Here is a 26,988-nt window from a genome sequence, read left to right as displayed (position 1 = left end):
AGAATATTGAGAAGGAGAAGTGAGAGTAAATGTCGATGCCATTAGTTCACAGCAGTTCACAGTCGCTTACCTGCTAGTGTGGAACATAACCTATATCAATCGTTTATTAAATTTCCTTGAAAATATCTCCCTCCCCTTATTAAATACTTTGAGATTTAAAAATATGTAGATTAAAAAAATATATATTAAGTTGGAAACACTATAAATAATTTTAAAAAATCTTAGACCCCTTTGTGCAATAGAAATTTTGACCGAGAACAATGGGAAAGACCTCGAAAGACAAGCGCGATATATATTATCGAAAGGCGAAGGAAGAAGGATGGCGAGCTCGGAGTGCTTTCAAGCTGCTCCAAATTGATTCGGAGTGTCATATTTTTGATGGTACATACTTTAACAATTAACACTTTTTTAAAATTTAATTTTCCTTTATTTTATTATATCTTTTTTATTTTAACTAAGACATTGCTTGGATAATGAATGAAGAGCGTGAAACATAATAAATTAAAATGTTACAGATAAAAATTTTAAACCTAATAATTAATAATAATAATTAATACATTGTATAAACAAGTTTTGTATTATTAAGAATTTTTTTCTTTCTTTCAGGAGTATCTAAAGCGGTGGACCTATGCGCTGCACCTGGAAGCTGGAGTCAGGTCTTAGCTCGCAAGTTAAAGTAAATGAATTTTATGAAAAAAAAAAGATCTCTATGCCACTAGCAGTAATAACTAATTTGAAACATATTTTTCTTATTATATACTAACAATTGTATATTTCTATTTTATAGCGAGAATTATAAGGAGGCCTTAAAGAAAGGTTCTGCGTCTCCACCGAAAATTGTGGCGGTTGACTTGCAAGCAATGGCACCCTTGGAAGGAGTTATCCAGTTGCAGGGTGACATTACTAACACCAACACGGCCGAACAGATTATTGCACATTTCAATAATACTCTTGCGGACTTGGTGGTGTGCGATGGAGCACCTGATGGTATTGTGCCTTATATTATTCCTTGTTTTTTCTTAAAAAAATCTTAAAAGATTGGAGTGATTGATAACTTCGTGGTGTTTACTATTGAAAAATTCTAGGCTTTTCAAGAAGTTTATTTTTTATTCTTAAAAATTATGGATTTTTATTGTGGGATTTTATGAACAGAATTTTTTTTAATTTTACTTTTAAATTTAAATGGTACTTCTGTTTTTCCTGAAAAGTATATTTTTGATCTTTTAAAAATATCTATTTTATTTTATTTTTTGTGTTTGCAGTTACCGGTCTGCATGATATGGATATATTCATCCAGTCGCAGCTGCTACTGGCCGCTTTGAATATAGCTACGCATATCTTGAGACCAGGTGGAACATTCGTCGCAAAGATCTTTCGCGCCAAAGATGTGACGTTTTTGTACGCTCAACTGAGATTATTCTTTTCTTATGTCTACTGCACGAAGCCAAGTAGTTCCCGTAACTCGAGCATTGAGGCGTTTGTGGTCTGCAAGTATTATAGTCCGCCCGAAGGCTACACGCCGAACATGCTGAATCCTTGGTTGACAGACGAACCGTGCAACTTCGAGGAACTAACGGGAGTGAATAGGGTCATCGTCCCCTTCGTCGTGTGCGGTGATCTCAGTCAGCCCGATTCCGATATGTGTTACCCGTTGAACGTGAGTATAATCTCGTTTTATAATTATTATAATCTCGTTTGACTATGAATAAGATGATTTTAAAAATCCCTTGCGTTTTCTTTGCGCTTTTTTAATATCTTATTTTAATACTTTTTTTCACCCTCGATTCTATTACTGTTCGTAAATGTTCTCAGTACAAAGATAAAGATTACAAATATCTCCAACCGGTGCAACCTCCCATAACACCGCCCTACGAGGAAGCGTTGTTAATGAGCAAGAAAAGGGCTGAGAAAAACGCTTCCTGTTGCAACGTCAAAGACTTTACCGAGAAGGACATCGACGACGCACTTGGATGCGAAAACATGTCGTCATTATCCGAAATCAAATTAAAGTGTAATTTAAAAAGTCAGAAGCTCAACGAACATATGGTTGACCAAAGTTATCATGATAACGAGGAAGAAACAATCCTTGATGATTTAAAAAACTTATATCAGGAAATTTCTATTTCCGATTGTAGCAGCGAAAGCAATGTAGATATGACAAAGGTATGAGAGGATAAACCACTGTTGAAAAAAAAGCGTCCGTCGTTTCTACAGATAATGACTCATAATGAGTCAAATGCAGCGACAAAATCCACAAGAGATGAGAATAATGAAGAAAAAACAGACATCAATGTATTACGCAATATGAATTTACTTGTACCTGAGGAAGAAGAAAATACAGATGAATTAAAAAAAACTTTTTTTATTTTTATGTTTCTTAAAAAAAGCATTGGTCGTTTTTATAGATAATAACTCTTTTAATAAATTAAATACAGCAACAAAACAAGAGATGAGAATAACGAAAAGGAAACAGACATCGATGCATTACGTAACTTAAATTAACTTGTAGCTGAGGGAGAAGAAAATACAGATAATTATTGAATATGCTGCAAAATAATTGATTTTCCTTTGTCTCACATTATTTATTAAATAAATGTATAAAATAATTTTTATTCTAAAAAATTATTACCTCTGATCTACTGATTTAATTCTTAGAAATCAAATATCTATATCAAAAATGTAAATTGTTTGAATTTCATTTGAGTAGTTTCTACATTTATTAATTTGTTTTAAAAAATATAAAAATATACAATTTTTTTTCTAAATTTAAATAAAAGAGACAAACATTTTTTAATTTATAAATATTTAGCTGTAAACGAAGTTTGTATTTTATGCTGTTTGTGTTTGTATGCCTAAGTATTTCTTTCGATTTATGAAATTATAAATGAGTTATTAAGTGTGAAAATATAATATCTATTATAAAGTTTTATAAGTACAGACCTTTATTTTTGTATATTTCTACTTTTTAAGTGTGTGTGTGTACTTGTCCTTTTACATTGTTATCTCACGGACATAATGGCGAACTATTTGTCGTTGAACAGCAGTTCGGTTAGTAAACATTCGATCGTTTCGGCAATCACGTCGGGATATGTATCTGAAAAACAAGGTGTTTAGTAAAAGCGCTGCATATCGAATTCCAAAGACCTTTCAATTTGGACAGGCGGGATGCGTTTGTCGGTTCTGCAAGAAGACGTTTTGCTGTACAAAATGTCGCAATCGCCACGTGAACCAGATGCATCCTAACGTGAATGTCGATTGTGCCCTGTGCGCTTCTGAAACATTGCCAGTGCGACATTTTGAGTCCGCGAAACTGAATCTGGAGGATGAGAAATTGTTGTGCCACATAGTGGAGAAACATTTGCCATTACGTTGTCGGTTGTGCGGTGATTTATTTGAATCCAGAGAAAACTTCAAGTCCATCGGTAATTCGTGAAACGAGCTAATTACTAATAAGATCTGACAGTTCACATTACAATGTTACTCGTGAAAATCGAAAAACATTATTATTTGTAATTGAGAATTTTTATAATAAGTTTTGTTCTATAAATTAAAGGTAATTGTTACTTTTTTAAAAGATTTAGTTAATAGTCTCATGTAAAAATTACAATTTGAAAGAAATTAATTACAATATCACTTTATTCTCTTGAAACTTGAACAATAAAGATCATAGCTCTGCTAAAAAGATAAAGAAATGACAGTCAAATATATATATATATTTTTTTCTATAGTTTTTCTATATGAAATAATACAAGGTAATATAAATAATAAATTTCAGTGTTTTCATTCTTTAAAAATAATTTTTTCTCAATTATAATTGGTAAATTATATGTAATGTGTAATTTTTAAACTTATTATGCGCAAACAGGTTTTTTATGTCCAGTATTTGTCAGATATTTTCTATTGCAAATATGTTAACCCTACATTTTTAAATAAAACTTTAGCTGCGTGCAAGTGGTATGAACGCTGGCATTGTTTGATATCGCCGATTGACTACGAACACCTTGACAGAAAGTTGAAGCAGTGTTCTATAAGTGAGAGTGACTACAACGGCAGCAGATTTTGCACGCCGCCGGAAATCTATCGGAAGACTAGCACGCCGATGTTTATTGGCGAAAAGACCGATTTTGAGACGCCTTGCGTGCCGAAATTTAACTTGATAACACCTCAAAACTCGTTATCGGTCGCACAGATCGCGTCAATATCGAAGACATCACAAACCAGCGATACGCAGTTCTTTAGCTTCTCGCTGTACAGTTCAAACGAAGAGACGCCTTTTAGAACCAGCAAGGACGAACAATTCCTCAGGAGCAATTCCGGCAGAAAACTGACCATCATGGAAGAGCAAGAAAAGACTCCGGATAAAGAAGCTGAGCGAATAATTCCGAACATACCCAAGATAATGTCTCCTGTGGATATGGATTTGACGCAACCTGAGGGCAGCATCCTGCCGCTTCAAGACTCGTCGCAGTCAAATGACATCCGCGAGGACATCGTGAAAAAGGTGAGATTTTCCGATCAGTATACAACCGCGACGGAAATCCAGAACTTGATGGAGTCCTGTATGCAGACTGTTCTCAACGTGGAGCAGGAAGAGGAGGAGTTTCGTGATACTCATGATAAGTCCAGCGCTCAAAAGGTTACAGCAAAAGACACTGTAAAGGACGCAAAGAATACTGTAGATACGAACATAAAAGACGCGAGAGGCACGAGTACCGTGGAAGATGACAAGAAGAATATAAATGACAGTCACCGATCGGAGGATGAAAAGAGTTCTTTAACACAAACCTCGGAGAATTTTTTAGATAACTCGCAATTCAAGATTATTCAAGATAACACGAAAAATGTAAAAAAAGAGAATGGAGATCCTGAAGAAAACAACGAAGGTCCAGCATCAACAAATCAACGAGATTCCAACAGAGTACTGATGATGGTGCTGATGGAAACCAATTCAGGTGGATTGACCACTGATCTAATGCCTCTGATCAGTACAGGCCTGAAGAAGTTGCAGGAACAACTCATAACGGCAAATTGTCAATCATCTTCAAGTACGACCGAATCTGCTAAGATCTGTAGAAGGTCTATTACGACGATGAAAATGAGCGTCTCGAGTGTCGAGAGCTATTCTACGAACAGCGCCGAGACGATAGCGAATTACGAACAGCTTCCGTCGTCGTCATCTTCATCATCCATCGTGCGGAACAACGAAAGCAGTAACAGCGGATTTCTGTCGGCCGTCACACAAGCTATGAAACACGCCTTCAGAAGTCTCTCTGGTCAGTAAAAGTTTCAATCATTCACGAATCGATTATTTGAACGACTGGGATGTAAATAATTTTAATTTTTAATTTTTTTTTTTTGAAACTTTAGTGTCAGGTTTCAGAATACCACCGAGGAGTGTCGGCGCAATCCAGGGACAAGAGGTCGTCGAAGAATTGACTTCCTCGCAAGAATCATCCAACGGCGACGCCAGCTCGGTCCCGGTTCGTCCTGGTAAACGAGCTCGCGAGATCATCGAGATGCCCTCGAAGGAAGAGCGAATTGCATTTATGTCGGATATGAGAAGTCCACTTGCGAAACGTCAGAGGGGATGGTACAAAATGATTAGAGGACGACAGCCGATTAAGAGGATGCGCAGCCACGTGCCGACTTCGCCCAAGGGAGTGTCCGCGGAAAGGCAGGTTTTCAGTCAAGGATCCCTGACGGCAGGCGATACGGTCTTGCCGCTTCCTGCGAGAGCCCATCAATCTACAGAGTAACAATGCTTCTTATATAAAAGATCACAGACTTCTGTTCTAGATCTAATTCTCATTGAATTCATAAGATGTATTGATTCACAAGATGCATTAGATATTTTTAGTGCAGGAAAATTCCATCTATTGAATGACTCTTCTTATACATTTTTATTATACATTTTTTAACTATACATAACAAATCATAATTATTTAGCATTGTTGGCAATAAAAAGTAAAACTTTTATAATTTCGAAATTTGACACTTTATAATATTCCATTCTCTAAACATGGCATTATTTCAACGACAATCTAAGTTAGCAATCAGTTAATTAGTTTAGAATAGGTTTCCATTTTTCCGTAACGTTTTTTAAGATCTGTGTAAAAGATAAACTTAGGAAAGATAGATCTTTAGATTAGAGAAAAATCGATAAATACTGTTAAATAATCAAATCAAATTTCTTGTAGCAAACTGTGTGTATTACTTATTATATATTTTAATCATGACATGTATTAAACTGTTAAAATAATTTGCTTATTATTTATAAAATTAATTTACTTTATATTTTTATTTGAATATTTTTTAGTTAAAAATGTTTAGAATTTTTCTTTTCGCTGTTTATTTACTTTAATTTTTATAACAGCAAATTGAGAATTAAAATAATGTAAAGAAAGTAAATCCAATCTTTTTTTAAGTGTAATTAAAAGATTAAAATGTTTTATTTTATAGAAATAATTTTTTTTAATAATTGGAAAATAGTTAAATATGTCAATCTCATTTTGTTATCTACTAATTTATTACAATATTACACATAAAATGTTGTTATTTCTTAAATATTGTATTTTTATTATCTGTAAATCTATAATAAAAACTTATATTATAATTCTTTTATAGACTTATAATTAAAGGCATGATTACGTGTCACATCAATCTTACGCAACATAACGAGTTTATACATCGTTTCGAGCAATGTTAAATTTATAATATCTGATGGTTTTCCCAGCTCAATTATTTTATTGACTATATTTTTCGATTATCAACTAAATTATCAACTAAAATCTTTATGTTGCTTCTTTTAACGTATTAATTTCTAATTAATGTTCTTAATATCAATTTATAAATCTGTAATATTTAGTATATACGATCAGAGAACTAACACAAACAAGTGCGAAGACTTTTAATTAAATCCCTATCTTAATGCATTTATCACGCACATATTAATTATCCATTTTATTAATCTCGTCAGAAGTATTATAGATCTATTAGGCTTTGGGCATTAATTAAGTCAAATTGAAATATAATCGCTGATTTACTTGATCAAGATTACATATTTTCTTTATTAATTTATGATGATACATTTATCTGTATTAATTTGGAATTATATAAATATATAGTTTGTGTATATTAAAATTTAAAATAATTAGATACATTAAAAATAATTAAAAATAAATTTATTAAAGTCTTATGATATTAATTAATATACTAAGATAAAAACAAAGATATGTTTTACGAGTTCATTATTAAACAAATATTGCATCATTTTTGAGTAGCCGATCTTACATTACTCAACAAAAAAAAGACAACAAGCATTATCGCATTCTGATGTCAAAAACAATATCGTATGATTACGGACATTGTTTCTTAAAAAAAGTATATTTTTAAAAATTGAAAATTAAAAATGTGTACGAGAAAATTTCTTTTAATTTACTGATTCTTTTGACTAGCAAATAACGGGCTACTTTTCCAACGAGCCATACAAGGAATTGAAGAGATATTGCACTATGCTTACAGAATTCAATTTATGTTTATTCTAATATTATGCATAGAATGTCACGCGTATGACTGAAGGTTTGTCACGAACCATGGCCTTTTTTCCTCCAGGAAATATCATTGAATCGGCAATGTCACTTGATACTCTTTGATCATACTAATGTAGTGATATTAGAATACATTATTCCGAGAATTGTTATAAATCTATTATTTGAAATCTTTACTTCGTTGCACAAGTAGATCTGCGATGTTTTTCAATCTCAAAGTGTAACTTTCGAATTTCGTAACAAAGGCATGAAGATTACGTCTTTATTCCTTATCTTTTATGAATGTTATTTACTAGTAATATGCCGCACGTCATTCGAACAGTTTTATCGAAGCCTATTATCATGTTATCATGTTATCATAATTCTTTAAAGCGATGTTTGACTGACATAAATTTTTATCTTTTATCGATATATATACAATATATTAAATGATATCTTCAGTAAGTGAAAAACAAGAATTTTCTTTTGTAAGAAAAGTATCTTATCTTCATGAATACGACCAAATTAATGATTTGATTATACCATAAAATACGTCGTCACAAATAATAATATCTTTAATGATTTACTAAATTAAAAGAGTCAAGTCACATTTTTAATTTTTATAACAAAAATTAGCTTTACATATTTCTGTGCTTTTTAATTTTATTTTATCTATTATAATTTTACTTAAAATGTCATCTTTTCTTTGTTTCTTTTTTCTTAATATAAAATATATCTCCAACTAATTTTTTATTATAGAGCTATTATATTTTAATTTATTTATCTTTATAATTTATTATTATTAAAAAGTTTATTTGGAGGTCGAGAAAAATGGCGTCGGTGAGAACGGGTGTGAATTTGGAAGCTCCAAAGTAAGGAGCAGTGAAGTGATAATGGAGGTGAGAGGGAGAGTAGGAAAGTGAAAATTCGGGTAGAAGAGGACGAGTGGTGGTCGGGCGATTGGAGGGAAGCAGGAGGACGGCGGAAAAGAAAAGATATGAAAAGATATCGTGGAGGAGTTTGGGAGATGAGAGGAAAGAATGTGGAGTGAAGTAGCCGTGGAGAAGAAGAGGACAGTGAGAGGGCGCTGAGAAGAAAGGATAAGCCGGTTGGCAGGAGATGAAGACGGGAACGAGGAAGATGACGAGGAGAGGAGAGATGGCGCGGATGGAGAAGATGGTGGAAAACAGGTTGGCAGGAGTGAGGCGGCAGACGGTAGCGAGCTTTGGGAACGCAGATTCTCACAGCACGTGGTCCGTCGAAGGAAAAGATAGCCGACGCAGAAACAGTAATAGCAGAGTGAGAGAAAGCAGATGAGGTGAAAATAGAGACAGAGATGAAATGTAATAATGAGGAGAAGAGAATGGGATAATGAAGGAGACGGAAAAGGACAGAGTGAGGGAAAAAAGTGTGGTCGAGAGGAGGATAGAAGAGATTGGAAGAGAAGTAAGAAAACAGAGTGAAAATGCCAAAAGAGTTAAAAGAGGTTAGGAAAAGATTTAGAAGTCTGGAGGCGAGACTGGAGAGGTGGCAGACGGGAGAAGAGGACTTGGATCCAGACGAGGAAGAAAAGAGGGGAAGAAAGGTATGGAGAAGCGGCCAGGGAGAAAGAAGAGGAAGCAGAGGGGAAGAAAAGACGGTCGGATGGAGACAAGCGGAGAAGAGGCGGAAAGGGAACAAGGAGCAAAGAAAGTCGGTGTAGAGAGGGAGCGGAGTGGAGGGACGATGGAGACTGGTGGGGGGAAGGAAGCAGAGACAAGGAGGACAGGAAGAGACGCCAAGGAGGAGGGAGGAAGTGACAGGTAGGAGTTAAAAAGGAGGTGAGAACAGGAACAGAAACTGGAGAGAGGAGAGACAGAGGGTAGAGGAGGAGGCAGAGGATGACGGAGCCAGAAGAATTGGAGTTCGGGAGAGGACAGTTAGATGGAATGAGAGGGGAGCAGAGAGGAATTAACTTGGATGCGGCAGTGAAGGCAGTTGGAGAAGGGAGCGAGAGGGGATAAAGAAGGATAAGGAAGGGGAGAGAGGGAGAAAGAGGTATAGAAGGGCCGTGGAGGGGAGGAGGGGTATACGTCGGCGGTCGGAAGCCGACTAAACGGTTGTTTGTGTCATGAACTGTTCGGAACCGTTCAAGAACGAAATGTTGTCCATTCCACCGACTGGTCGCGCTTATATCGACGATATATGTGAATTTCGCCAGGAATTTATTTATTCTAGAGCTGGAACTCGTCGTGACAACTCGCTCGCGGTTTTTACTTGTTTATCGTGCTATCGTGTTATCACTATTGTATTAAACTTCGACGGCGATTAAATTATTTTTCACAACTTTCTGAAGACACTTCACGATTTTTTTAGACAGTAATCACCTCAGTCTTCGAAACAATTTCAACGATTTCCGATTTAGAACCGTTTGTTCGCTGCAGTCTTTGTGATATCACCGCAACTTGTTGTGTTTTTATACTGTGAATATGTTCGTGATAGCCTAAAAATATTATTGTATGAAAGGCTCTTGATCTGCAGTGAAAGGCTCTTTTTCTGCTGAAGACTTTAGACAAATTTCGGGTGAGTATCTTACACGAATACCCAACCTTACTCTAAACTATAATGTGTATATTAAGGAAAGAAAGATCTGTTATAGCTGTTATACTCAACCTTATAATAAACTTTAACACTCAATTTTAATTAATTAATTTCTTCTTCTCTATTATATATATATATATAATAAAATTTAGTATAAAATATATATTTTAAATACAAATATTTAATCTATAAAAATCTTAAAAATCTATATCTATGTATTTAATAAGAGCTTTTTATATTACAAATTTTACTATTTTAATAATACAAAATTATTGTTTTTATTTACATATAACGCGTAATTTAGATTAGAATTATTTAATGTCAATTTTTCAAATACCATAAAACTCATATTCAGCACAAAATGTTATGTCATAGTTACATACAATTTTTATTTTAGTACATTTATTTTAACAATTAGGCAGCATGACAAATGCATTTATATATAGGGCACAAATATAAGTCTGTCCGATGATTCAAAAAAACGAAATGCTTTCGCCCATGCGTAATTATTATATTTAATAGAATGGTTTGGAAATGAAGCAATAAAAATGTAACCTAGAGTATAAACAAAATAACATTGCGGCCAGTCCGATTTGTTTGAGTCGTCACCGTAGACTCGTTTCTAGTCAATCAAATTGTTTCATAAAGATTAGTAATACTAGATTTGTAATGCTAGACGATCCGGCCACACTAGACGTTAGCTATTATGAGTAATCATAATCATTTAGACTCAATTTTACTATAAAAATAGCTTATAAAGCAGTATAACGATAGTTTCAAATCTTTATTTTAATTGTAATTTCATTTGTAATTTAACAACAATTTCGACAATAAAATTTATTATTTTACTTTATAATAAGATCGTGTACAGTTATGCTACATTTTATTTTAACTATTGAAAAACGTGACATTACCCTGGCATGATGACATCAATTTTATATTGAGTCTCTCGATTGAAAGAAGTAAAATTACGTACTTGTCTTATCATCAACAATGTTTTTAAATAATTAAAGTGATAACATCACGGAAAAAATGCAACCAATATGTATCAAAAAGAAAACAGTTTACAAAAATAAAACTGTTTAAATAATTGTCACGAAATTTGCGCAACAATAACTTTTGTAAATGCATTATGCAATCAGAATTATATTGAGTCAATCCGCCGTTTCAGTTAATAAAGATTAAATGCTTATTTAAGTAGTTTATTCGGGCTTGGAGATCTCGTTTGACCGAGTTTCATTCGATCTAACGGGCTTCCTTTCTTAATATGGTAATTCTGCACAACCAGCTAAATATCGTTAAAGGTGGGCAAATGTAACTGGCTCGTACAAAGCACACGCCAATCGTATGTCAAAAAGTCGTCGCTGCAAGTAACGAGTGCAACGAGCTGTTATCCGCAACGGACGTTAATTACGATAAAGAATGTGAACCGACATTGGGAATGCGAGACGTCCGGAAATGAATTACTTAGAAAAAAATTGACGAGAGAGTATGACTGACAGCATAACGCGATAAAAGAAATTATAAATACAATGATCTCTTAGAGAGTTATGAGATAACAAAGTGTATACGCAAATCGTATTACTTGAATTTTATTTCTTTGATGCGAAAGGAAAAGACTTAAATTGGAGATTTAAATAATCAAATCAAAGCAAAGGAAAGCGAATAATGTCGTGTCTTGCCGCGCCCTTGCAATTTTTATCCTCATCATATTTTCAACAGACGCGACAGGATCTGTTTCGGAAACAAAATTCATATTTAGAAATGTATATTTTGCTTAATTTTGGTTTCTTCCTTTTCCTTTAGATAACATGTTTCGTAATTCGCGTTATCTGTCATACGAATTGCGTGGCAATGAACATGAAAGATAACGGAAAAATTTCCAACGCAGAAGTATTGATAAATTAAAAAAGAAAAAAGCGAACGAGATATTCAGAAATTTTTTTAGTTTTGCATTGTTCAAAATATTATTTACGTATTACGTATTGCGCATTTCCATCACAATACGTGACTCAGAGACAATTCACGTTCTCGGTTCGCGATGCAAATCGCTTCGTAAAGCGACATTTGCTGAAAAGTAAAAAATATAATAATTTTTACAAAAGAATTTCAATGCGCACAAAAGTTTTTATTGCGAAATTCCCCTACTGCGAGTTTCATCTCATAAAGTGCACGCGTTCGTTCCGTCACACGTTAAATTATTCGTGCTCATTTGAATGTCAGAGGCGAAAAATTAAATAGCGCGACGCGAATGGAACACGTCTTGAGTTTCCTCCGTGTGAAATCGCACGATAAAGCTATCCTTGAATAGAAGCATAGAAAATGTAGACTAATGTTACTTAGCTGCAAAGGCACTTGACAGTGTTAGAGAAGAAGGTAATCGTTGAATGGGATCTCAGTAAGAGTTTATGCAGGAATCTGAGTAGGAAAGATCTAAATATAAAAATGTAACATGAAATATCGTGAAAGAAGAATTTATGCAAATATAATGTATATGTATAAAGATATTTTTTACTACTATGCAAAATAGGCATGGATATTAATATAGTTTTCATATCTATTTGTCTTGATCTCAACACGTTATTTTAAAACATCAGTCGCGCACTGATTTTGCTAAACGCGAGCTAAGCATGTTTTGTTTTTTTTTTTGAAATGTTTGCCGACAAAAACGCTTGTCAGCAATTCGTCGCGTCTAATTTGCAATTGTAATTATTCCGCTCACATACAGTCTTTCTCATTAACAGTTTGCGTTGCTGGACTTTTCGAGGAATTCGTTCGATCTATGCAAAAAATCGCATTTGAGAGCATATACTATCCTCTGCAGACTAGTCAGCGAAGCGATTTTGATCTTCAATTACCGCTCATGCTCCTCAGGTTTTCAATCTGACGCGGTTTTAAAATCACAGATAAAATATAGATAATAAATCTATCTATTAGAAGCATAAATCTATCAGTTTATCCATCGAAAAAGTTACGCAGCTATTTGTCGGCGATAACAGACAATGACCTAGTGGTGCATCTTGAAAGAAGCGCATTCACGAATTGCTTACTTTAACGCGTGAGCGATCGAAGAGGACTAAGTGGAAGCTAAAGGCGAAGCTAAGGTGGAAGCTAAGAAGTTTCTCGAAGCTGGGGTACGTATCGTGGAGGGAGAAAGGTACTGAAAGTGGGAATCGTCAGCTGGCATCATTCTTGGGAAGAGGTATATCCAGCAGTGCACCGTAGGTCGTGGATTAAATGGTAAAATTGCGTGCCGGAGGAAGATGTGACTTGTGAGAAAGTTGCAGACGATTGAATGCCAATGAGAGAGTAACCGGTGACGGATCGAAGAATTAGAAATATTTGCGATATTTACTTTCCGATAATATATTTTCTCCGTATACAAAGGAAGAACGTTGAACTTTGGAGTCACGTCTCCTGTGAATGATTTATTAGTAACTAATGTATATTCATTAATCACCGGTGGCTGTATTATCAAAGAATTCGTGATAAGATCAGAGGTGCTTTTTCCACTGTGAGCAAATATCTTCATCGTTTACGAGGAAAAAGAGGCGGTGCCTTTGTGCTCCGTTTTATATGATTTCTTAGTAACTATACAAGCTAACTGTGATTTTAAGCCGATCACTGTAAAAGGCCAATAAAAAACTTGCCAGATTGATTGAATCGGCACACATTTTAACCAAAGTAATATAATCCGCTGAGAAGGAAGTACGTTGAACTTAGTACTTCATTTTATGCAAATAGTTTACCATTAACAAAACGAGTCGGTGCCAATCACTGACTACACATAAGAACGTGAGCTAAACGACGTTGTTAAATATACAAAATATTTTTATTACATCCTGCGGTTGTCCTTTGATTCGAAAAAATTTTCAAGGAACGTTAAAAAAAGAAACAGCTACCAGGTTAGAGCCGCTCGGCCGAGAGAAGTCGAAGACGAGACGATATTCACGACGACGATACAGTTGTTGAAGTGAAGCAGCGTAGAGGGGAAAAAGGAAAAAGACAGACTCACAGAAGAAAGAGAGAGGGGCAAACCTACGGGTTCAAGTAACAAACCGATTTAGCAAGAGCGCACGTGCTCTGAGGGAGGGATATAGAAAGGAACGAGAACGGTTTGCCGAAATAATAAGAAAAGATAGACAGAGGAAAGGAGAAGAAACGATAGATAGAGAAGAAAAACAAGGAGATTGACAAAGAGAAAAATATTAGGTCAATAGAAGCGAAAAGAAACGGCGACCCTTCTTGAAACTGGTCTTCGGGATGGGTAAAAACAGTCTGACGAGTTCGCATGCGGCCAACAACGTTTTCGATGAGGAAGCTATCTTGAAGAAGGCACGATGGCGCAATCTCATAGCCTTCTGGATCCTGGGTCTGTGCAACAATTACGGCTATGTTGTGATGCTCAGCGCGGCTCATGACATTCTTCAGACCAAATTCGGTGAGAAGGTGAGTAGCTCTTCACATAATTCTCGATCCGTCTTATCTGTCATGAGGAAAGATTTAGATTTGGAAGAACTTAGGAAGTACAAAATTAAAACTTTATTATATTAAGCCAAAATATTCTAGATTCTGATCAAATTAGAAAAAAAGTAATTTAAAGAATAATTATAATAATTAACATATTAAGATAAATATTACTTAAATAAATAAATATCTCTTTATAATGTAATTTTTCGTCAATTGTTTACAAAACAGAAAAATTATTTTTAATTTTAGTTATTTTTTAAATTAAGATTTCATTAATATTTTGTGTTTTTTAATATTTGAAACACTAACATAATTAGATTAAAATTCATGAAGTTATTTAACTTTGAAAAATCTCTACGTTAATCTTTTAAAAGTCAATGGAATATTTAAAATTTATTTTTAAGCGAAACAGAGATGGTATTATCTCATGGATGAACTCATCGTATTGTCTGCTCCAGATAACAATAGTATAACTAACAACGGTATCAGGTTCATCGAGTGCACAAGATAGCGTGAACTACTTGATTTTCTTCACAAAAGACCGGCACAATAATCATTTATGACATTAATTTTCATATATTTTTCAACTTGGTGTGTGTTTTTTCACATTTTATAAATATTTTCGCGTTTTTATTTTCTAGATAAAATTATTCGTAGATAAACATTCTTTACGGTAAATGTATTTATTAAATTAACTTTTCCGCGATTAACAACATTTTATTGGGTGTAGAGATATCTCCACATGTTTGAAAATTATCTTTTATCCGTCATTTGAAATTAGACAACGTGCATAAAACGATATCCGATAATGCGTATAAAGTTCGTGAAAGATATTTTATCAATGGGTACACACAAGACTTATACCAATCTGAGATTTGAAATTGCAAGTAAAGAACATATAAAGTACTACGATATTAAGAACTGTGCGATCTTGTACCACTGTAGTTGTACGAAATTGTTTTTTTTTCAGCTAAATATTTGTTAAAACAGCAAAAATTTATCTATTATTTATTAATTAATTGCAATCAATTTATAATTTAGATGACTAATAATTTATGATTAACGTAACATTAAATAAAAACTAAAAAGTCATATTTGTTTTTATTCATTAATGTAGAAATAAGTCTCAAACATTCGTTCAAGGTAACCACAACTGCATTGACACAATTAATAGATAAGGGATATCTTTTTTTTGTCTTCAGTCGATCTTTTGCAATTTTGCCAGGATCAAAATGTCAATTAAAAATATTTAACTTTGTGCTACGGTCTAGGTCAGTGGCGTGATCTAGCCACTTGCGTATCGATTAAATTCTTTTCGATACACGATAGTCTGATAAGTAATTAAATACTCGTAGAAGTTCCATGGAAAATTTTCTAACGATATTAACAGATGGGCATTGTAATGCAAATTACGCGTTCCAATTGAATTAATTATTCGGATCTACGCCGCAATTTAGTAATAAATTGATGAACATGATACACGTTAAAATAACAGTTAATGGCCTGTCTAGTAGCGTAATGATTTCCTTTGCTTTAAATGAGGAAAATCACGTCGTTCTTTAATAATTTATGTCGTCCGGTCGGATTCCCGAGCGAGAAAAAACGTATCATTGATAAAGCAGCACGAGATTGAATCTATATTATGCAACCGACATTCTTTCAATACGTCATATTTATAGTCGATATATAATGTAAACCAGAAAGTAGCAATGAGAATTATGTAGTTTGTCACGTGTAAAACGTTATGTTTGCAACATGTAAAAATTACTTTTTACTTTCTTGATTTATTACGTAAAAAAAAATCAAGATTATATTTCGATGCCAATTTATCATAAAAATTGTAAAACAATATTTTTAACGTCAGAAATTTAAGATCTAATAGAAGAAAGTATTCAAATTCCATGAAAAATTTCTAATAAAGAAAAAACATTTGAAATATTTACTTTACTTTAAATAAATGTCGCAATCGCGTGCAATTAAATTACATGTGTTCTTTTGATCTTTTTAGGATGCCACGTCAAGCACAAATGTCACTAACACGGAGGGAATTCGCACATGCAATACTGTTTCAACCGGTGCTATACTTTTGGCGGATATTCTGCCAGCACTGGCGATCAAGATCACGGCGCCGTTTCTACCATTTCTAGTACAGTGAGTATCTTTATTTCTTTTATTTTTCTTTCAGCCATGTGTGTAACGCTGTGAAGCGCATTCTTGTGCATCTTAGCGTTATCCTGATTACTTGTTGGAATGAAGCCAGTGAGCACTGCAAAATGAATACCTTCTTTGAAATTCCACGTTCTGTTCTAATTAGTTAATTGGAATGACGACAAAACTAAACGCGACGTATGACTCACTTGTTTTTTCCGCGAAACATTTGTATTGTCTTTTAGATCCTAGGCGAGTTTCCTCATGTTATATTTTTGCATTAATATTCGAGCTTTTCCTTGAAAACTCTTGTTTAGACACCTGCGGGAATCTCACGCTTGGATGCTCCATATGATATAATCATAATATAATAATAATATCATAATCATCAAAGATGACAGCAACAAAAGTAACGCACTAAGATTAATTTACGTTATGACGATTGGACGACACTCTTGATAATAAAGTATTAATTCTTAATCATTATCTTCAAACACTAAAGGTGATAGAAAACGCAATATCTAGTTTTAACTTAACTGATAGTATTAAATTAACCGTCTTCAATATATTATATGTGTAATATTAAATTTATTTATATAAAACAAATTTCAATTAATAAAATAATATTTTGTGACATTATTAAACTAATTAGATTAATAATAAATTTTGTTTTAATCCTTTATTTTGTGCATACATATTTTAGAGATAAAAAATTCGAAATTTCTTCAAAGTGCATAAATTACTATTTAAAATTAATTGAAATCTAGCGTGCAATTTGGGGGTTTCTGCTCCTCACTGTCTCTATTTCTCAATGTATTTCCTCCTTTTTCTTTTAAACGTTCATCCAGCGCACGGCGGAGTCTCGCATATCGCGTAAGTTCTTTCCGCGGTTGTGCAAGCGGCCGGCCACAATCGTCAGTCCAAAACGCTAATCGATCAATCGACTCATTAATTACAGTGCTCGACTGGCTACCTGTGTGTTATTTTCCGCTGCAGGATTCCTTTTGGTGTCGTTGAGCACTACCGAATGGCTCGCCATTCTGGGCGTCGTTGTTACATCGCTCTCTTCCGGCTTGGGTGAAGTTACACTTCTCAGTTACAGTAACCAGTTCTCCAAGTAAGTATGCACACTCCATTTGTTACTGTCTTGTTTATTACAGGTGTGTTATGTTTGTTTTCGCTCATTTCACACATTGTTAATTAAAACATTTTATAACTTTTGACTTAAATATATATTCAGCAGCTTTTCATTACATAGAAGTCTTGTATTACTAAAAACAATATTTTTTTGTTTTTTTATATAAACTTAATTTATAAATAACTATTATTAATAATTTATTGTTTTATTAAATTTATTTGACAATTTATATTGTAATTGTTTTATTTAATGTTGATGCGACTTTTAATATAACTACCAACTCTGCTAAAATAGAAAAAGTTTTTTTGGGAGGGGAGGGGGCATTCTAATTTTCTATGCTTTAGAGCGATTCTTTGAAAACAGCGAGAGGAACAAAAAGAAAAGATGGGATATAATTTAAGCTTTGAGCGTGTAATAAAACGTAAGATAGAATTGTTGAAGAGCGTTTAAAGCTCTCGGCTCAACGTTTTACGAGGCAGCAGTTCTCTGAAAGTTGGAGTTTGGCATCTGTTATTGCGGCAGATACATTTGCGGATATATTTTCAGAGTATACGGACTTGTAGTATTTGACATTTAGACAGTTGTGACAAAGAAGTAGCGATAAGATAATGCCGGCGAGTCGGTTTCAGATCTGTGTATATGAAATGGTAATGAATTGTACGCGCGCGATAAATTTCACATAATGAAAAATAAGATGAAAAGATGGAGCTTAACCAACACGTACATAAGTACGTTTATAATCCCGCCGTGAAACAATCGGTGCAAAGTAGCAATTATACGACTGCTAACCACTAATCACTTTCTCATAAAACGTAAGAGGACTCGCGTTATAAATTATCTGTCTGTTGTCCGAGATGTTATATTGTCACTCTAGACGATTGCGGAAACGGAAGAGTCGCATAATATAAACACTTGTTAGATAATAAGCGATCTTGTTGTACTAACAGATGATCTGAAACGTGAACTGTAGGAATACATAAGCTTAATTTTAATAATTAATTTTAACTTTCACTGCTTTGTATCGAGTCTTCGTTTTATCGGCTCCTCAGCTGTTTGATAACTTCGGAATTCTCTTATCATTAATTTGTTTGTAATTCTCTCGCAGGCAAGTGATTTCAACATGGTCATCTGGTACGGGTGGCGCCGGAGTGATCGGCGCCGTTTCCTATGCCGGACTCACTATGCTGCTAAGCACCGAGCATACGTTGCTAGCTATGTTGGCCGTGCCACTCTTACAAGCAATCACGTTCTGGTTTATCCTTAAACACCCGGGACACACCAGAATCCCGATCACCAAGAACGGTATTGACAGTCAAGAGCAGATTATCCAAGTTCCCAAGAAGAGTTTCAGAGACAAGATCAATTTGGTGCCCGGATTGCTGAAGTACATGATACCGCTCGGGCTAGTTTACTTGTTCGAATATTTCATCAATCAAGGCCTGGTAACGAGATTTCGCTATAATGTCATACTCGTATTTCTTCACTACGTATTTCTATACAGTCTGTTTGCTTTATGATTCTTTCTTTTTGTTAATGTCATGTAATTTTGTTATCCAATTTGTTTGCACTACAGAAATTTTTTAATTAAATCAAATTTCTTTTTTAAGAGGGAAATATGCAGGAATTCATCATCCAAGCGTCGTTTGTGACGTATCAGCTTTATCATTGCAAATCATTAATTGATTTATTTTACAAGTTAATTTTACAAGTTGTTAACTAAGCAAGCGACACTCTGTTTGTAGTACGAACTTATCGAATTTGATGGCATTTGGTTGACACACGCCGAACAATACAGATGGCTCCAAGTAGATTATCAGATAGGTGTATTTATCTCAAGGTCGTCGGTAAACATAGTCACCATTAATAAGATTTGGATCATGTCCGTGTTGCAGGTAATAAATGGAACTTTCAGAATCAAGAAAGTCAAACAAAAAAATATCATATAGATCAGGAAACTTACTATGTTCCAAATTAATTGCTTCTTTCAGTTTGTTAACGTTATAATCCTGCTGTTCGAGGCCATTTACTACTACATACCGAACATATGGATCGTTTTTGCCCTTGTATTGTGGGAGGGTCTGCTTGGCGGTGGAGCGTACGTGAACACGTTTTATCGAATGTCGACAGAGGTAATGAAGCTATTGACACAGTATCACTTACACGTTTCTCACTTATTAAAAGAACCAAGCAAATAAATTACTATAGAAATGAAGAATATAATTAAAAACCAATATTTTATCTCAGTACAGAAGACTTATAATAATTACTGCAAAGTTAAAGAATTTCAGAATTTTATGTTTTATACAAGAAGTATAATATTTAATCTTAAAAAAGTAAAAAATATTTTTTCACGTCATCTGACGACATTTTCTGCTTAAAATTGATTTGGCGTGAAATCTCTTGTAGATTCCAAGAGCAGATCGTGAAAGTTCTTTGGGAATCGCGACGATGGCAGACTCAATCGGAATTGCGTTGGCCGGATGGTTGTCCATGCCTGTTCACAATGCCATTTGCAAAATGCCACAGCCAAAGCGATTAGGCAGCTAAAAATATCGCGGTGATTCGCCCGCTAGTGATAATAAAGTTTCCGTGAGCGGAAACTATCGCTTCCAAAAGTTCCTCAACGCAATATGCGATTAAGAGGCGAAGAAAATGCGGATGATTTATTTTATTAATTAAGCGATTGTGTGTAGATCAAACATAACTGCTTGACCGCGCATTCGCGGGATCGTGAAGTAATCGACGTTCCGATTTATCTTCTAGCTCTGTAGAAAGTTCGTGATATTTTGAAGAAAATAAAAAAAAAATGTAAAAATTAGCAAAGCAAACGATCGGAGTGCATGTAGCACAATGATGCATTGTTATCTTTTAATATTATTTTATAAATATTGTTATTTATTGGATTTTATAAATGCTTTTATAACTTTTAAAGCCACACGACCGTGTCGCTTGCAGAAACTTTTCGAACCAATTATAAGCAACTTTGATTACAATGTATTACAAATGTTCGAGCTTTATTCGATATAAACGTTTAAAATATTAGGAACAGGGCATACACTGCAGTACATGTCGCATTAAATATACATAATACATTATACAGCGACGTAGCATATAATATATGAATTGTACCATCTGCGTTTTCGCTGCGGAATGAAACAAATCTATTCCGAAGTAATTGTATATCCTGCGTTGTATATACTGTAGGCCTATTTGTTTTACAATGCTGTATCTAAATTTGGACTTGTACTGTAGTCTCGTGGTTTAGTGTTTCCTGATACCGTAGACATACTCTAAAATTATTGTTAGTTAGATTTTCATATTGTTACCATACTTGCTTCGACGAAATGAGATGGTCAAGTATTTTCATACGTCGTAAGCGATTCCGCATCATCGCGATATTGAATGCTCATAGACTCGAGAAGTTATCTCAGTATTAGTAGCCACAGTAACGAATTGACCTCACCGATGAATTAGAAATAATGCACTTGGATTATACTGTCTCCTTCTTCACTTGCGATTAGATATAAAAATTACTAGTTCAAACTACAACGTTTCTACTTTGATATATCGATACTATTTTTATATTTTGATTGAAAAATTGTGATTGTGAGTATTATAGACATTTACATCGATTTTAATAAAGTGGCCGTTAAAGCTGTTGAGATAAATATTTTTCTATCTTGAGAGTATGTGATTGTTTCGACGATACAATCCGAGAAAGCAGCAACTCAGTGTGTTTTCAAAGGTCCAATCTTTGTATAACATTTAATAGTAACAAATAATTATACGTTTTTTTATCAGTATAAAAAATTACAAACATAATAATAATGTCGTAAAATATATGTAGTACAAAGTAGTAATTAAAATTTTTAAGCAATATGAGAAATAAAAATTGATTTATATTATGAAATTTTAAGTTGCTGCTTTTTAAACTGTGCTATTGTCCATGCTGTTTTACAGTTCATCGATTGCTTTTTAGTTCGAGAAATATTTCTTTATGAAAATATCTACGCCAGCCTCTTAAACTTAGAACTACACACACATACACACATGAATTTGTGAGACTCAAGAAGAGTTTTGAGTCATTTCTTCATGTTTTAATATTTGTTTTTTAATTTAGCAAGTTAATTAGAATTATGATTTTATGATCACATTCTACAGTGTTTGATACTCACCTGAAAAAAGATTTGTCAAAAAATATACTTTTTTACCAGAGTTATATATAAAAATATCAAACCGGGTTTGAAAGACCCGTATATAATCCGCGTATATAAAAACATGTATGTAGTTCTAAGATTAAATAATGCGTGACTCGTATGTGATGATATTTTTACTACCATTTAGTAGGACGTAAACAGCGAATATATGTTGCTAGAGATTACTTTTACTACGTTACGATAATGTTACCTTTCTTGAGGAGAATTTAGAACGAGAATAATTGCGATATGGATATGTCTCTATCATCTCGATGTATAAAACAAGTATTTTTTGTTTATAGCAAATAAATATTTAATAAAAATAAATATCTGGTAAGTCCATTGCTTAATAAATTTATATTGTGTCTATTCACGCGCAAAAGAAAAGATTAATTGCAACAGCAAGAATTTTTATGTAGTGATTAAATTTTAATTGAATACAGCTAAAGTTTAATTACCACATACTGATTTTTCCTACTGCAATTAACTGTAACTAATCTTTTTTTCCGTATGGAATGGGAAGTGATTCTTTTCTACTAAGATACGAAATACATGGAAGATTCATGGAACAATTAGGAACTGTAACTTCTTATAAGCCGCGCGTGTTATACGTCTACTTAACATTGGCGTCTAAGCGAATTGTTGATTAAACATTGCTTATTTGAGATTTATGTGTTATACAAGATGTTTCTGATTAATCGCACTTCCTTCTAATTATTATAGATGCGTAAGGTTACGAGGAAATATCCTTTGTCATGAAAAGTTATCATTCCTGCCTTACGAGGAAACCTTAGCACACTATCTACTTTTAATAAAAAAAAGAGTTTGGTAATAATCAATTTATAATAATTATATTAACAGTAATCAATACACACATAGTAATAATAATCAACTAGTTACCAAGTGGTTATTATAAATATTATTAAATTTGATATTTAGCTATATTAACTAAAACTGAATATTTAATTAAAACTATTTTGCCAAAGTTTAGTAACTATTATTTAGGATCAATTATTATTAAACTCTTTTTTTAGTATATTAATTACGTTTTAGCAATATCCTTAAATTTTTAGGCGCTTCAGAATGAGTTTGATGGTTGTTGCTCACGAGGACGGCTTGCGTTACACCGTCGTTATTACGTCAATCGTTTCTAATGTTTGTATAAAGACTATAACACGTAACATAGCATAATGGCTTACGTTATAAGTAAGTTGTGTAAATTCTACGCTATGTTATGTGATACGGTTTTATTCTCTAAATTACAATCAATGTATTATCATTGATTTGCAGTGATATACTTCTAACTGTGATAATTAATAAGTATTCACTGTCTTTTAGTGGTTTTTACTTCAGAAGAATATGATTAGCGTATAATCACTAAAAGATCAGTGCATTTATTTCACTGATTAACAAGTTACAAGTATATCACTGAAAAAACGGTGTATTTTCACTGACTCCACTGATTTTTCACTGATTGTAATTTAGAGAGTATGCTTTTGATTAGTATTTCCAATCAGAGTAAAAATTAATGAATTCTCTTATTTATAGTAGTACATGAAAATGATAAAAATGTCTAAGTAATACAAAAATGTACAAAATGTTGAAAAAATATTCTAATTTTCTAGACAAATTTTCATTTAAATTTACTAGTTTCTCAAATATCTTTTGTGTTATTTGAAAGGCGATTATTAACAATAATCGAAATAAGATAATTTTATTAAAAACGTTCGTGTTTCTCATACCGTTATTTGTAAATTTCTCCATTATTGAATTATGCACATCTTTCCAAAATAAGTTTGCCGGATTCCTCGTACTCCTGACGCGACAGCCACATTTGCTGGAACGATCCCAAGGAGCTAAGGATCGAGCCACCAATCCAGGCACCAAAACGTCTCTCACTCGAACTATTCGCGCTGATTATTTTCAGTCTCATGCTCTGAGAATAAAAATCGAATTGTCGTTATCGAGAAGCTCAAAATTTATTAGTAATAAGTAAAATAGTACGAATTATGAGAAAACAAGCTTACCGGCGGAGTCTTACTAGCTAGATCTCGATTCAGTCTTTCGCTGAATCCCTGAAGACAGGAGTTGCCGCCAGTTACTACCACACTGCCATACAGACTCTATAACGTAAATGTTTTGTTCTGTTATTTTATAAATAGTATAATAATATATATAGCCCTAAGATTTAAAATCCAATTACGCGTGCGTTTGAAGAACTTGAAAGAACTAAGTGGACATTTAAATAATTATAATTATTCCTGTTTTATTTTATAAGTAATCTCAATTTAGAGTAGAACGAAATAACGCGATCATATTATTTTTTATTTTAGTTATAAAATAAATCCATCGAATAAATAATCAAAGATTTTAATAGGCAAAATTGATTCGAGAAAATTATCAGTAATTTAATTTGATTAAAATAAACGATTTTTCTGCATATTATAATGTAAATTTAATTGCGAAGGCACGCACTGGTCTGATGTCCATGTCGCACATTCCGACACTCGTGGTGACCAGAGGACCAACCCCTAAAATACTCGCGCCCACGCCCTTAACGTTGCTAGGGTCAAAAAGAGCTTCGGGTATCATAAGCCTCACGGATCCAAAATCATCGTTATAACCAGTCGGAAATTCATAATGTTTCATAGGCAAAGTATTCGCCATGTCTTCGTCGTAGGGACTGTCCGACACTTGCAGACAATTCATTTGAAAGTCCTGCAACAGTTCTCGCACCATGTAGCTCAACCAAGATGACGTTGGTTGCGGTCCTGGCCGTTTCGTCCAGCGAGGTGGATCTCTCTCTCGTACCACATCTGGAAGAAACATGAATTTGTTAGAAATAGAAATTTTCAAAATTATGTTAGAGAACTGAGATGAAAATGAGATGATTATAATAGCTTATTCCGCATTATTATATCGTTTACCTTTGCTGGCGACAAGACAAGCCGGTACCAGCTCAATATCCTTTTCCTCGAAGAATTGTCTACATTGCATGGTGATGAAGTCACCGCCCAAGGGACTCTTGACGATCCCCTGAGTGATAACGTAACCGTCGTGGACCGGCACCGCGCTTGTGTGCGTGGCACCGCTGTCCACGACCATTGCCGTAGACCTACCGTTCGCATAAGCGGCCAGTACAGCATTTTTGCAAATGTACATGGCTGGTACGTTGAATTTCTCGAACATCAGCTCCAGCAACTTTTCACGCTTCAGTCTAGTGTTCCACGGGCATTCAGTCATCAGGATCGGATGATGCTCGGCTAAGGCGTGCAGTCGTTGTTTGTACGTGTACTCAGTCAATCGCTCGAACATGTCCCAGTCGTCAATCATGCCGTCCTTCATCAAGCTCACTATCTCCATATCTAAATCAAAATCGGACATTTTAATATTACGAAAGTTCTAATAGAAAGAAATTACAAAAATTTAAGTTTTTTACTGTATATTTAGAAAAAATATTTGCTAATATGATTAGATAATTTTATGCTAAATTAGATTAATTATAAATAAATAATATTCAACAATAAATATTTACAATTGACATAATATCTATACATATTGATTTTATATAAAAACTTGGAAAAAAAAATTTATTTATTTCTGTAATTTTTATGTACGTCCTGTATAAAATTATGTTTTTTGTAGCTTTCGAAATTAATTCGAGACAAAAGTTATCATTAATTTCGAAAAGGTGATTTGAAAGAAAACGCGGGAATTTGATTGGGTATTTAAATAACATTCGTTGAGATATTATTAGTATAAAGGATATTAGTGGAATATCGTCCTTTTTCATTATTAGTCGCAGCATAAGTATTGTTAATACAAGCGTAGATTATTACAAAATGGCAATTTAAACCACTTTTGATGTATTAATTATATTATGTTAAATTTTATATCATTACATTTAATAAGTTAATTTTTTGCAAGTCTAAAAATGAAAATAAAACGTGCTAGCGTACCCTTCTTTCGCACTTGAATCGCCGTGACGTCGATGTTGTACTGCTTCCTGGTAACGTTGTTGCAGTCAATCCCGTTGGGGTCGACGGATTCTCCCCATACTCCGAGGGTCGTTGGGATCTCGGCCTTTGGTGTGTCTTCGCCGCCATATCCCACGCGGAGGCTCTGGTGTCCGACGTCGAAGATGATAGCACCTACCTCGTCTGGCGTGATAATTGCAGGCAATCGCGCAGAATTAGTGTGGCGTATAAAACATACTTTTTTCTAGTCGGAATAATTATGGAGCGCAGCCTCGCGTACTTACCACCGCCGTAGACACCACCGCTCATAGTATCTGACGGGAGAGGAAGCCTGGCGCATGCTCGGATGGACTGTTCACCCTTACAAGGGGTGTACCTCAATACGTATATACGCACATACATACACACGTTTGCGAATCTGTGCGAACTGAGAGGATTGCGTGGCTGTATATCCTCTCAACACTAATCGATCGTTAGTCACAGCAACAAATTTAATAATTTTTTTTGTAAAGTATGACAATCTCCTTAAATAATTGATAAGTGGTATTTAATTTATTTATTAAATCGTCGTAAAAAGAGATCACTTTAGAAAAAAAGAATATTATAAAAACAGATAATGACTACTTTCAATCACTTAATCTCATATTCATTGTCTACAAATTAAATAATTCATTAAATTAAAGTTCATCAAGCTAACAATATACAAACAATCACATACTAAATGCTGCTGTATGAAATAATTTATTCACGCCTGTTCGCGCTTATTTATTCGATCCATTATTTGAAAAAATAATTTGAAAAATATTTACTCACTTTCCTAAAAAAAGATTTCTAAAAAAGAAAATTAATACGATAATGTAGAAAAGTCCTTTAATTATTCATTTATATACACACATCAGTACGCATGTTACATTTTTCATATTTTAAAGTCAAACTGATATCAAACTTTGTTT

The 26,988-nt window shown here is 33.8% G+C and overlaps 4 protein-coding genes across 7 annotated transcripts; 3 read left to right on the top strand and 1 right to left on the bottom strand.

The window, feature by feature from the left end:
• Positions 1 to 58: 58 nt before the first annotated feature.
• Positions 59 to 2,544, top strand: LOC105839351 (putative tRNA (cytidine(32)/guanosine(34)-2'-O)-methyltransferase). The gene is made up of 5 exons (XM_028190038.2): positions 59 to 381; positions 607 to 676; positions 788 to 987; positions 1,263 to 1,657; positions 1,813 to 2,544. The coding sequence occupies exons 1-5, from the start codon at positions 261 to 263 to the stop codon at positions 2,167 to 2,169; spliced, it is 1,143 nt and encodes a 380-aa protein (XP_028045839.1). The 5' UTR covers positions 59 to 260; the 3' UTR covers positions 2,170 to 2,544.
• Positions 2,545 to 2,754: 210 nt separating this feature from the next.
• On the top strand, positions 2,755 to 6,295 carry LOC105839357. Its single transcript, XM_028190039.2, has 3 exons — positions 2,755 to 3,422; positions 3,942 to 5,273; positions 5,368 to 6,295. Exons 1-3 carry the CDS (start codon positions 3,089 to 3,091, stop codon positions 5,754 to 5,756), a joined length of 2,055 nt encoding a protein of 684 aa, XP_028045840.2. The 5' UTR covers positions 2,755 to 3,088; the 3' UTR covers positions 5,757 to 6,295.
• Positions 6,296 to 9,605: 3,310 nt separating this feature from the next.
• Positions 9,606 to 22,381, top strand: LOC105839355 (battenin). 2 transcript variants are annotated; one of them, XM_012685618.3, is made up of 8 exons: positions 9,606 to 10,088; positions 12,851 to 14,555; positions 16,585 to 16,727; positions 17,683 to 17,841; positions 18,968 to 19,304; positions 19,605 to 19,754; positions 19,851 to 19,991; positions 20,269 to 22,381. In XM_012685618.3, the coding sequence occupies exons 2-8, from the start codon at positions 14,370 to 14,372 to the stop codon at positions 20,407 to 20,409; spliced, it is 1,257 nt and encodes a 418-aa protein (XP_012541072.1). In that variant the 5' UTR covers positions 9,606 to 10,088; positions 12,851 to 14,369; the 3' UTR covers positions 20,410 to 22,381. The 2 variants fall into 2 exon arrangements, with proteins under 2 accessions (XP_012541072.1, XP_036147160.1); XM_036291267.1 differs by lacking the exon at positions 9,606 to 10,088 and having other exon boundaries at positions 10,385 to 14,585; positions 16,621 to 16,727.
• On the bottom strand, positions 14,455 to 26,865 carry LOC105839354 (actin-like protein 6B). Of its 3 annotated transcripts, XM_012685616.3 has the most exons (7): positions 26,320 to 26,863; positions 26,018 to 26,218; positions 24,986 to 25,423; positions 24,534 to 24,874; positions 24,086 to 24,181; positions 23,801 to 23,994; positions 14,455 to 14,592 (listed from the first exon to the last, which is right to left on the bottom strand). In XM_012685616.3, exons 1-6 carry the CDS (start codon positions 26,435 to 26,437, stop codon positions 23,830 to 23,832), a joined length of 1,359 nt encoding a protein of 452 aa, XP_012541070.2. In that variant the 5' UTR covers positions 26,438 to 26,863; the 3' UTR covers positions 14,455 to 14,592; positions 23,801 to 23,829. The 3 variants fall into 3 exon arrangements, with proteins under 3 accessions (XP_012541070.2, XP_012541071.2, XP_012541069.2); XM_012685617.3 differs by lacking the exon at positions 14,455 to 14,592 and having other exon boundaries at positions 20,850 to 23,994; positions 25,178 to 25,423; positions 26,320 to 26,865; XM_012685615.3 differs by lacking the exon at positions 14,455 to 14,592 and having other exon boundaries at positions 20,850 to 23,994; positions 26,320 to 26,862.
• Between the last annotated feature and the right edge of the window lie 123 nt (positions 26,866 to 26,988).

The sequence above is a fragment of the Monomorium pharaonis genome, chromosome 8, assembly GCF_013373865.1.
Source record: "Monomorium pharaonis isolate MP-MQ-018 chromosome 8, ASM1337386v2, whole genome shotgun sequence".
NCBI lineage: Eukaryota > Metazoa > Arthropoda > Insecta > Hymenoptera > Formicidae > Monomorium > Monomorium pharaonis.
This window is presented reverse-complemented; position numbering and strand designations above follow the sequence as displayed.

Excerpts from the sequence above, each read along its gene's own strand:
- LOC105839351 (XM_028190038.2), top strand. The coding sequence starts at position 261 with ATGGGAAAGACCTCGAAAGACAAGCGCGATATATATTATCGAAAGGCG. Across the intron at positions 382-606 it reads GGAGTGTCATATTTTTGATG|GAGTATCTAAAGCGGTGGAC; the intron begins GTACATACTTTA and ends TCTTTCTTTCAG. Across the intron at positions 988-1,262 it reads GTGCGATGGAGCACCTGATG|TTACCGGTCTGCATGATATG; the intron begins GTATTGTGCCTT and ends TTGTGTTTGCAG.
- LOC105839357 (XM_028190039.2), top strand. The coding sequence starts at position 3,089 with ATGTATCTGAAAAACAAGGTGTTTAGTAAAAGCGCTGCATATCGAATT. Across the intron at positions 3,423-3,941 it reads AGAAAACTTCAAGTCCATCG|CTGCGTGCAAGTGGTATGAA; the intron begins GTAATTCGTGAA and ends ATAAAACTTTAG. Across the intron at positions 5,274-5,367 it reads CGCCTTCAGAAGTCTCTCTG|TGTCAGGTTTCAGAATACCA; the intron begins GTCAGTAAAAGT and ends TTGAAACTTTAG.
- LOC105839355 (XM_012685618.3), top strand. The coding sequence starts at position 14,370 with ATGGGTAAAAACAGTCTGACGAGTTCGCATGCGGCCAACAACGTTTTC. Across the intron at positions 17,842-18,967 it reads TACAGTAACCAGTTCTCCAA|GCAAGTGATTTCAACATGGT; the intron begins GTAAGTATGCAC and ends ATTCTCTCGCAG. Across the intron at positions 19,755-19,850 it reads GGATCATGTCCGTGTTGCAG|TTTGTTAACGTTATAATCCT; the intron begins GTAATAAATGGA and ends TGCTTCTTTCAG.
- LOC105839354 (XM_012685616.3), bottom strand. The coding sequence starts at position 26,437 with ATGTATGTGCGTATATACGTATTGAGGTACACCCCTTGTAAGGGTGAA. Across the intron at positions 24,875-24,985 it reads TTGTCTTGTCGCCAGCAAAG|ATGTGGTACGAGAGAGAGAT; the intron begins GTAAACGATATA and ends TGTTTCTTCCAG. Across the intron at positions 24,182-24,533 it reads GCGACATGGACATCAGACCA|AGTCTGTATGGCAGTGTGGT; the intron begins GTGCGTGCCTTC and ends TTTACGTTATAG.